The sequence below is a fragment of the Furipterus horrens genome, unplaced genomic scaffold (genome assembly GCF_987537825.1).
Source record: "Furipterus horrens unplaced genomic scaffold, mFurHor1.1.pri manual_scaffold_11, whole genome shotgun sequence".
NCBI lineage: Eukaryota > Metazoa > Chordata > Mammalia > Chiroptera > Furipteridae > Furipterus > Furipterus horrens.
The window spans coordinates 2420976-2432244 of NW_028327181.1; the positions used below are offsets into that span (position 1 = coordinate 2420976).

At 57.8% G+C, this 11269-nt stretch overlaps 1 protein-coding gene across 1 annotated transcript in view; it reads right to left on the reverse strand.

Annotated features, from left to right (window-relative positions):
* The window catches only part of DNAH10 (dynein axonemal heavy chain 10), a 95576-nt gene extending 84307 nt beyond the window's left edge, over positions 1 to 11269 (reverse strand). Inside the window, 8 exon segments of the mRNA XM_090257848.1 lie at positions 1648 to 1878; positions 2478 to 2635; positions 5055 to 5271; positions 5505 to 5620; positions 6804 to 6912; positions 7854 to 7954; positions 9399 to 9485; positions 11056 to 11269. Of these exon segments, the coding sequence (XP_090113974.1) occupies positions 1648 to 1878; positions 2478 to 2635; positions 5055 to 5271; positions 5505 to 5620; positions 6804 to 6912; positions 7854 to 7954; positions 9399 to 9485; positions 11056 to 11269 (1233 nt within the window).

The window sequence follows — 11269 nt, forward strand, 5'->3', positions numbered from 1 at the left end:
ACCCCCCAAAACGCATTTACTGTGGGAGAAACTGTTGAACAAACAAAACAAGTTTAAGATAGGTCTGTATGGAGTGTCGTGGAAAGACAGATTTACATAAAGCAAATACAGCAATCTGCAGAAGTGTCTATAAAGCGTGCGTGCACACGTCACATGCGTATGTGACCAAGAGTGCCACCAAATGCAGCGGAGCTGCCACCCTACAGGTGACCTTAGCCGGTGTTTTCCAAGGTGTGTGTCCCCCTGGCAGGAAGTGCAATGATTTTTACAGCACGCGGAACTTATAAAAACATGCTCATCTTGCGTGGATTAGGAAATCACATGTAACTGATGCATCAAACCCACGATAGCGCGTGTTACTGTTTAAGATGAGGCAAACTGCACACCTGCATACAGATACACACACCATGAATAAATTTAAAGTCAACTGAAGGAAAAGTAAGGGGGCCAACGCGCCACAGCGGCACAGGAGCGACAGCAGCCTGGCTCCCTGAGCCCCGCACGTCGCTCGTTCTGCAGAGAAGGGGGCACTGCTGCTGCTACGTCGGCTCAGGGACAGGTTCCACCTGGACCTCAAGCCCTCAGGCCAGGTCTGAGGCTGTACTGTCACTTCTATGTGTGTGTGCATGCGTGTACACACATGTGCACATGAGTGACATTTACACTGTACCATGTGCACAGCTGTGTCAGTTGCTTCCCCAAGGCCGCTCCTGACGCGCCAGGTGCTTTGCACATACGAGCACATCCGAAACACTGGCCACCACGTGAAGTGAGTTTTCTCCTCGTCCCCACGCTCCAGAAAAGGAACAGGCCGAGAGGCTGCCCGTGCAGCCCTGGGTCCTCTGGCGTCTGTGCTGGGACCGGGCACAGCGCTCACCACGCACGCAGCCGCCCTCGGCCACACACACGGGGCTCTCCCTGGCCTCGTTCTTGGGACAAGAGTGAAGGTGCTGGGCCGGCGATGCCGGGCCTGTGCAGACCCACGCGGAGTGAGATCACACGCGGGCACTGGTGGGGGGACTGTGGAATGGCGTAAGAACCAGGTGAATGAAATTACCATGGACCCGCAATCCTACCCCCAGGAACCCTCCCAAAGAGCGGAGGTTCTACCCCTGTCACAGCAGCGTGTCCCCATGGCCAGCAGGGGAAATCACCCACATCCAGCAGCAGGGGTGGAGAAACCGAAGGGGTCAGCCCTACAACGGGACACTGCTGAGCCTCAGGAAGGACTGAAACCCCGACACTGGCTCCAAAATGGGCGCACCCTGAAAGCATGATGCCGAGTCAAACAGAGCAGACACGGAGGGCAAACGCCATCGGGTGCCACCTACGGGAGACTCCTACGACGGGGCAAGTCAGACAGAAATTTGAAGGGCAGCTGCCGGCAGCCAGGGCGAGGGAGCAGCCGCCATCTAAGGGGTACAGAGTTTATGTCGGGGTGCTGAGAAGGTTTTGGATTTAGACAGCAGTGACAGGCACGCAGCACTGAGTGTGCATTTAATGCCACTGAACCGGATCCTTACAAGTGGTCAAAATAACGGATACTATTTTATGCATCTTTTACAACAATCTTCAAAACGCTCAATCTCTAAAAAGGAAAGGAACTCCACGGGAGACCTACCCCACGGACTTTCTGAAGCACAGTACCTTGAAGTGACGCTCCACGGTGGAGAGGAAGCGCACGTTGTCGGCCGCCTCCGTGTGCAGCTTGAAGAGCTCGGTGAGGACCGGCTGCATGTTGGCCACAAGCATGGAGTCTGCTTCCTTGATCACGTCCAGGACTTTCCGGACAACAGGAAGCCTTGTCTGCTCGTGGAGCGCGCTCAGAGTTGCATTTCTTTCCCTCCAGAACTCAATTTCGGCCAGAGGGCCATTGCCCTGAGCGGGGACACAAACACACAACTGTCACCATTCGCGTGGGGCAGACATGCAGGGCTGTGTGTTGTCCAGCACCCGTTCCTCTGTTCCCAAACGTGCCATGCAGGGGCCAATCTGGATGAGGACGTCGGGGACAGACACTTGACCCAGGACAGTCTGATCAGTGACTCCCTGGACAACGCAGGAAACCAGCCTGAGGAGGAGGCCCCCCAGGGAGGATGGAGCTGAGACTCACACAGAAACAGCCAGTGTCTTGATCAAACTGGACCTAAACCAGCCTGTCTCTGGACTTCCCAGTTATGTGAGCCAACAGGTCCTTTTTCTCCTTCAAGCCGGCTGAGCCAGGCTTCCTGTGTCGGGCAGCCCCCCCCCATCCCAACTGATGGGCGGCATTATCCTGATCGGTCCAGGGAGTAACCTGGCAGCACACTGGCATCAGAGAGCACAAGAGTGGTCTTGGGGGTGTTTACTGCAATCTTCTAAGGAGGTCCCAAAATCGTAAGAGCAGAGGCTGGACCACACGGGTCCACAGGCTCCTGGCTCTGTCAGGGAGGCCACGTGACCTGCATCAGGGACCTTCAAAAGCACCGCGCAGTCACCTGAGGCGTCTTCTTCAGCTGGCCCTCCACGGCCGCGGATATCTGATTCAGCCAGTCGACCACACTCTGCTCCAAGGTCTCGACAGTGTGTGGGTTGGCCGCCAGGGCGGACACCTCTCCCTCCACGCTGATGCCCGGCATCTCTAACTTGATCTCACCTGGGAGCATGAAAGTCCTCCATCACCCACCAGCGTGGGGAGAAGCACCGCACACGCCAACGTTCAGGTTAACGCGCCGGCTCCTCCCTCCACACAGCAGCGCAACAGGGTCTGACACCCCCTCCCGCTCTGTCTCCGTTTCCATCTCTGTCACCAGAATGAAACTACAGCACTTTAGAGAACTGGGTCATTGTCCCAGGTCAACTTCAGTCAAAATGATTTAGTTATTTAAGGTATTCCTGAATTTAGTAACTCTCGTTTAAAAATTGAACCAACCAGAGCTCAACAGGTATCTGGAAAACCCCCATCGCGAAACACAGTCCAAGATAAATGAGAAGCGATGCCCGGGGAGGAAGCCCAGGTAACGCGAAGGAAAACTACGAAAACCCGATGTTGGTCTCGGAGGTGGGACACCCTGGCGGCCATCGAAGGGTGCCACAGACAGTGCGCAGATCAGAAGGAGACGTCAAAATTTAAAACGTGACGGCCGAGGTGAGACACTCAGACAGAGCCTGGGAAGATAAAGGTTGAGGAACTCTTTAGGAAAGTGGGTTACAAGGACAAAGAGGTGGGAAATGCAAGGAAAAAAAGAGACAAAATCAACAGCACCCTTCCAACAGGAATGTCAGCCAGAGAACAGAGACAGGAAGGGAGAACCAGGAAAACGTTTCAGACCGAGAGGCTAGGTGTTTGGACTGAAAACACTCAGAGAGTGCTCACTCAGCAAAATCAGCCGCACAGAAACGCTCATCGTGACATTTCAAAACACCAGGGATAAAGAAACAATCCTAAACATTTGCATAAAGTGGGGTGAAACCCCCCAAAAGTGTATCCAATTTCTCATCTGGAACATGGAATACAATAAAAAAAAAAATGAAGAAACAGTATTCAAAAATTCTGTGTCAAAATTATTTTCAACTTAGACTTGTATACCCAAATTATTAATTAACTGTGGAGACAGAACAACGTCATTTTCAGACATGCAAGTTCTCAAAAAATTACCCCTACGCACCCAGGAAGTCACTTGAGGACGCAGCCCGCACCACCAGGGAGCGGAACCCGGCCAAGCAGAAAGGAGGCGACGCGTCCGGGACGAGGGCCTGGCCTCACGCTGAGAGCACCAGGCCACGCGCGACGGGGACCCCAGCCCCAGCTAAGACGGAACCTAACAAAGGGAGGCGCTTTTGCAAAAACATAAAAAGGCTGTACAAGATATTTTTACCAGATATCTTAAGAGAAAAAAATGGCAACTGGGATTGCTGGAGCCGGGAGGGAAAAGCTCTACAAGAAAGGAAGGTTTGTATCCAAGTACACGGCTCTGCTCTGCGGTAAATAACATCCCCATGTCCGTGATACTGTAAAAACACAGTTTGCTATTTAGCGATGGAAGGACTGTAACTATGAAGGAAGCGGGCAGCGGGGACGTGGGGAACAAAATCCGCATCACTGTGCCAGGAAATGACGCTAACGACCACTCACCTACTTTTAACTGAAAATCAAGACACATAAAATCACATGGAAGATTATAAGAAACAACGTTCACGCTTCTGCTATTCTGTGAGGAATGGGTCACGCTGACGCACGGGGGTCCCCGGGGAGAAATCACTTCAGGGCAGGAAAGAACGCCCTCCGACAGGAGCCTGGGAGACATCCCCACAGCCGTGTGACAAGTCTGATCTCTGCTCATGTTCCTAATCGCCTCTTTGCCAACAGAGAAAATTCCTGAAAGGTGGAATGTGCTGGATTTGACCTAAAGCGAGGAGCGGCTTATCTGCCTACAACAGCAATGCCGCCTCGGGGACCCTCACAGCCCTGGCTGACGAACACCCTGCTGCCTCTCAGCTCTAACAGTCGGCATCCCCGCCAAGTGACCACTCCTCGCTGAGCCGGCCTCTCGACCTCCCCATGCAGCGAGGCGCACAGCAGCTCTGTCCAGCTGGCAGCCCACCACGTATGGGGCCGCAGGCTATGGACAGACGCAAAGATCACTAAGCGCCAGGACCCCTTCTCATTCACAGAAGCCGCACACCCTCCAACCTCCCCTCGTGTGCTGAGGGTATTCTTCCTGCCCAAAATGCCCTTTCTCCCCAACTCCACCTACTAAAGCCTTGCTTGTTCTTTCATATGGGCTCTAATGCCACCTCCTTCAGGGAGTCTCCTTTGATTTCCTGCCACCTCCCCAAACTTTCTCGAGCCCCTTATTCTGCCAGAGTTTCTTGGGCACTGGATTGTCAGATCCCTGAAAACAAGCATCCACCATTCCTCTGTCTCTTATAACAACACACTCAGTGTCGTTCACAGCGTGAGCAGCTAAACAAGAACAATCATGAATTGAAACAGAAAGCCTCCTGGCCTCTTAAATTGCCTCCTGGAAGCAATCCCTTGTGTTTAACTGAAGAGCAGAAACACAAAAGCTTACCCTCAAGCTGCTGCATTGTTCTCTGTACACTATTTGCAAACTTCTGGATGTTCATTAAAAACTCATCCCGTATTAACTGAACGCTGTGATATTCAACTGCTTCCCCGGGCACGTTAGGCAGGTCCGTTTCACGCTCAAGGGGGTCGGAGAGCCCTCCAGGGGCGAGCCCCATGCTCGCGTCCTTGTGCTGGCTGAAGGACAAGGCCGGCAAGAAAACCTGAAAGGTCAAATTCATCAAACAAACCATCACACGACGCCTGCTCCCTGACTCAAGTTCTCAGGTTGCCTCCGGCTTTGAACACCTGTAAGGGGGTGGGGGGGACAACTGTGACAACACAGCCCAGGCCAGCGCCTGGGATGGGACACCGGCTGACGCCTCCTTGCGGACTAAATGGATCAGAGGGCCTTCCCCTTAAAAACGCTGAGGTTTCTTCCTCTGTCCACACTTACGTGGCATATGACATCTTTCAGGAAACGAAGCACATTTGCGTTTATAACCCCATACTCCAGGGTTTCGGGCATGATTTCCATAGCTTCCTTCATGTCGCTGGCTTCAGAGACCGGCTCTAAAAGGGAACAGATTCAGAGGGCGAGATGCGAGGGCAGGTGGCGAACAGTTAGCACCTCCAAGGGCACTGGGCGTTCCGACCACAGACTCAGAACATGTGCTCACGTCCAGCCAAACGAGTGCCCCGGCCCATGAGAGGCCGCAACACACACTGACGCACGGTGCTTCCGGGCGGCACGGGCAGCGCCCGAGAACCACCCAGATGAACTGAGCTGGACAAGAACAGAAACAACTGGGGTTTCCTAAAAACATTTGCAGCCCTGGCTGCTGTGGCTCAGTGGATTGAGTGCCAGCCTATGAACCAAATGGTCACCGGTTCAATTCCCCATCAGGGCACAGGCCTGGGTTGCGGGCCAGGTCCCCAGTTGGGGGTGTGTGAGAGGCAACCGCACAGTGACGTTTCTCTCCCTCTCTTTCTCCCCCCCTTCCTTCCCCTCTTGCGCCTGTGTGTCGTGAGCCCAGAGCCACACAGGAGGGCAGTGGGCTGACACTGGCTCCCGGGGCCAGCGCTGGAACGGGACAGCAAGCTCGGGAGGCAGCGTCGGATCGGCGACGGCGGAGCCCGTCCCTGGGAGCCTCTGGGCACAGGTTTCCACCGCCCGTCGGTCTCCAGCCCTGCTGTGCGTGTTTCAGTGCGAAGACTCCTCCTTCCCACGCATCACTGAATCGGTGACACTGACCTCAGCTCCGGCAATGAGCTCACCCACAGAGCGCTTTCCTCCTACGACGTGCCCAGCCCTCCCGCGCTCGGGGACACCGGACAGCGCTGGAGCACTGTGCCTGGGGCCCTTTCCAACTGCCAGGTCACCAGCAAGAAGCAGGGAAGCCTGAAAACTGTGGCCCTGACCAGGTCACCATAAGGGCGCCTGCTTACAGTGAAGCTGAACAAGAAGGCAGCGTGTCACCTCGTCCCGCCCACCTCAGTGGGGGACGCGCACACTGGGGAACCCCAGGGCTCCCCCGGCATATGTCCTGGAATGACCTTGGGAGCACTACAGACCCTGATGTAGGCATTGCCAACAATTTTGAGGTAGTAGGTAAGTTTGCAAATATGAAAGCCATGAAAAACGAGGACAATGCTAATAAAAAGTCATACTCTCAAGAAAGTGTAAAAACGTAGACACACACACACAGGCATGTTCACACCCACCCACAACCGTACACACACACTGGAAACGTACCTTCTGTATTTCTCAGAAAAAACACCACATTCTGGTCCAGAAGCTCCTCGGGAACAGGAGCACAGAGCACGTGGAGATACGTCTTTTCCACGACGTGTTTAACAACCATCTGGAACATGAGGGAAAACCCGTCACACCAAGATGACCCACTCGCCCAAGCAGGCCAATGCTCCCCTGCGCGGCCCACGCAGCGCCGGGCTCTGAGGTCACGGCCCAGCAGCACGGCCGCACGGCGGGCGCCGGCCGGTCACCCAGGAGCTGGGCACGTCGCCGGGCAGCCACACCTGGGAAGCCGGCCTGACTGAGATCCCCCGGGGCTGCGACGGCAGCAGCCAGGCCTGGATTCTGGACTCGGCCTGGGGGCGGGTGTATGGACAGAGCCGCTCAGTGTGACTCCGTTTCGCACGGATCAGGCTACATGCCGACCTCCTAGCTCTACACTCCGCCCCTGGGCCGCCCCCACGCAAATTCCGAGGTTCCATCTGGCCCTTGCCTGGCCCCTGGGCAACAACCTCTAAGCTTCCGCAGCAGCCTGCCTGAGTGTCTTCGCACACCTGGGGACTTGGGTCCCTCCCGCTGGAGAGTCACGCTGACAAAGTGACTTAGGGGAATGCCTCTTGTCTGCCTGGGGCTCTGGGTCACACTGAGCAGGTGGACCTCTGAGGGTGCTGGAGACCAAGTCGCTGAGGTCAGTCAGACCTGTGGGCACTTCCTGCCTAGGTGGCGGACCCCCAACGAAAGCCCTGAACATCCAGGCTCAGGTGAGCGTCCCTGACTGGCGACGCTGTCTCCCACTGACTCTGCCCTCCCTGTCTTTTTCCTTGTTGGTTCTAACCTGCATCCTTTCACTGAAATAAACCATAACCCTGAGTACAAAACTCTTCTGGGTTCTGGGAGTCACTGCAGTGAATCAGTCAATCTGAGGGTGGCCTTGGGGACGCCCAACACAGAAGCCTGTCATCCCCACTCCAAGATGGTATGTTCCTGGTATGAATGCATCTGAAGGCATGCAATTCCCATTACCTTGCGAGGAGAAAAAGCCACGCATACCTTGGCAGGCAAGTTTTCTAAGTTCTCTTTGTCCGCCTCTCCATCCTCCACGCCAGTTAAAGGCTGGTATGCGGACCTGCTGCTCAACATCACATTCCTAACTGCAAAACATTCGAGGGGCAGGATAATCAGAAAGCTGGGTTCCCTCCCATCGAGACCAGATATGCATTTTGTACGTTTCATTCAGCAAGCACAGTACCAGGAAGCTGCACTTACACTCACAAATGGGCCCTGCGACAGCCTTGACCCGCATGGTAACTAGCAGGCTTGTGCTGCATTTCTGACGGGTCCTCAGTCACAACTTCACCGTGTGTGTGTGTGTGTGTGTGTGTGTGTGTGTCTTCCACGACAGTGTCCACTGAGGGACTTCCCAGAGTTTTCCTTAAAAAGGAGTTTTCTCACCAGGATGAGAACCACAGCTAACATGTTAACCTTCACTCCTTTTTCACCATGAAACTCGAAATTTGTGGCGGGAGGAAGAGAAAACGAAAGTGACTGTGTATCTCTTGTGCCCACTGCCGCCTGCGCAGCCCCGGAAGCCCGGGAGGGCGCCGGCACGGCCCTACGTGTCGGACGAGTCCCGCGCGTGCAGGGAAGGGCGGCCGCTCGCCGGACGGCTCCGCGCTCAGTCGGGATGGCTTTGGAGTCAAGTCCATGTGCGGGGTCTGGATCCGCCCTGCGATTTTATTGGTTTTCTCACCCACGAACTTGGACAATGACACCCACTGATCAGGCCACAGGACCGAGGGCAGCGAGCGGCCGAGCCGGCGCCATGACCGGAACCTGGGGAACAGCCTGCAGTCAAAATGCACCCGCACGTGCTCTGCGTCCCCGAGCTGCACACGCGGAAGGGGGTGAAGCGGCGAAGAAACGCGCTCACACGCCAGCCGGCGGCAACGCTGTCCGCGCTGTTGGGGGCTTTCCCGGCCTTTCCCTCCAAGCAGCCGCCTCCACCCCCGTCTTCCCCGGTCACGGGAGCGCGGGGCACACCAGCAAGAGACCCCGCGGCCGGGCCGTGTCACCGAAAGCCACGCCAGACCGTGCGGCCTGTTTCCCAGCGTCCGCGGGCCGGGTCGTCCCCGCTTCCAGGCCTCGGGCCAACCACCACCGCGACGCCTCTCTCCAGACCCCCTCCGGAGCGGACCGCCCTCGGGGGCACGCCACCCCCGCCCCGGCCTGCTCGCACCCCGTGACCTGCCCTCTGTCGCCCCCCGAACCTCACAGGCATCGGGCAACGGCCCCCCGAGACCCGGCTCCCTGGCACACGCCGTCGGTGCGGCTCAAATAAACTCATACGAACGCTCGCGCGGTACGGAGACGCCGCACGTGAAGCCGCGTGGCCAGCGACGGGCGGCCGCTGGGGGAGACGAGGCGGGGTCCCCCGGGGCCTCCCGGGCGTGCGCGGCGGGCTCGCGGCCTCTCGCTACGGCCGCCCCGGGAACCGAGTGGCGTGCCCGGTGACACCCAGCACCTTCCCTCCGCGCGGCCGACCAACTCGGCTTCCTGACGGGTCTGCTCCCCGCCGAGCGCGTGCGAGGGCCGCACCTGACGTTCTCTCCACGGACCCGACCCGCTGAGACTCCGTCTCTTCTTCCTCGTCGTCCTCCTCAGCCGTGGCAGGAACGCCGCCGTCTTCACAGCCACGTACATGGAAAGACAAAAACAAACCGTAACCGTGTCCCCACGTGACCTCCCCGGGGCCACGGCTCTGCGTGGAGCTGAGGGACCCGAGCAGGCGCGAGCGCCGCGGCCTCCGAGCGGAAGTGACCCCGGCTGACCCGGAAGTCAGCGGGAACCGTAAGCGAGCCCTTGGCCTCCCAGCCCTCGGAGTGTAACGTTCCGCCCACAGTCCCACCCGGGAGGCGTTTTCAAGGACGCAGCCTGAGAGCCACGTGGGGTTGGGACCATCTGAATGGTGACCGTGACTGAGCCCAGCGGAGGCCTCTCTGTAAAGCAGCGGGGATGTCCTCGCCTTACAGGGCGCCCAAAACAAGCGTCAGCTGGAAGCCCCCTTGCTTATGACACCTGTCACCTGTCACCTGTCCCCCTGCCCTTCTCTTCCGTCTCCGGGCTCTGCGTGCACAGGTACGGGCCCACACGGAAACATTCCCGATCCCCGAGGTGGCGGCGCCCCGCAGGGGAGACCTGTGCACATCCTCCCGCAGACGAGGGACGCGGGAATGATCCCGTAGTGACAGCCCGGCGGAAACATAAATGACCAAAACGCGTAAAAAGAGGTGCTCAGCTCCGCTCACGGCCGAGGGGTACGAGAGAATAAGGAAGTGCCTCCGCCTTGCGTCGGCAGGAAAAAACGGGAAGACGGACACCGTCCGCTGGTGGCAAGGCGTCCGGCCTACAGGCGCTGGCGGCGCTGGGTGTGGGCTGGCGGGGCCTTCGCACCGCAGACCCGCGGGACGTCCCCACGCGGCCAGCGCGCGCTCACGCAGAAATACAGGAAGTGTCTGTGTACGTGTGTCCGTACAATGCCCTCCCTTACGACTCTAGGAATGTGCTGTGTTCTGTGTATTATTATACACGTATCATTATACAGAGAGAGACACGTACAAAGAGAGCTGGACTGATGTGGAAAACATCGGGCAGGACACACACCCAATTAACGGTTACCCACGGGATTCCTGCACGTGCCCCGGACAGGAGGGAACACCCCGCCCCAGCGCATCCAACCAGCGGAGCTACCCGGCCAGGGCAAAGCCTCTGTCATTTTAAAAATCTCGTTTGGACATCACTTTGCAGCTGCTTGTCGGGAGCCTCCGAAGAGAGGAAGGACTGCCCCTGCGCACTCCTGCAGCCCCTGCCACTGTCAGGCAGCGGGAGGACGGGGTGTCGCTCCCAGCACCCCCATCTATGGCCTGTCACTGGGCAGGGGCTCCTTCTCTGGAATCTTCACTGCCTGTGTGACCTACATGGTCACAGCTTGCTCCTCTCTAAAACGGGGTACCAGTACCCCCCCTGATAGCACTAATTAGCTGATATAAGCGTTTGGAGCTGCACCCGGTACAGCGCAAGCACTAAATACGCGTTTGCTATGACGATTCGCGCCCGGGCTGCCTTTCCAAGCGCGCTGTGAGAGCCCTGCGGCTGCGCCCGCCTCCCCCGGGGCCACGGTAACCGTCTGCGACCGGCACCCGAGGCCAGGCCTGCGCGCGGGGCAGCGGCCGCGGAGGGGCGCGGGCGGGCTCACCGGTCTGCACCTCCACCTCCTCGGGCACCACGGCGCGGTAGAAGAAGAGCGTGGCGGCGGCCTCCTCGTCGCTGGCCCGGTTGAGGAAGTGCAGGATGAGGTCCTCGGCCTCGCCGTCGTCGCGGGCCATCAGCTCCTCGAAGACCTGGGGGTCTGTGAGGCCGAAGGCCGCGTACACGCGGTCGCGCATCCATAGCACCCGCAGGTCGTCCAT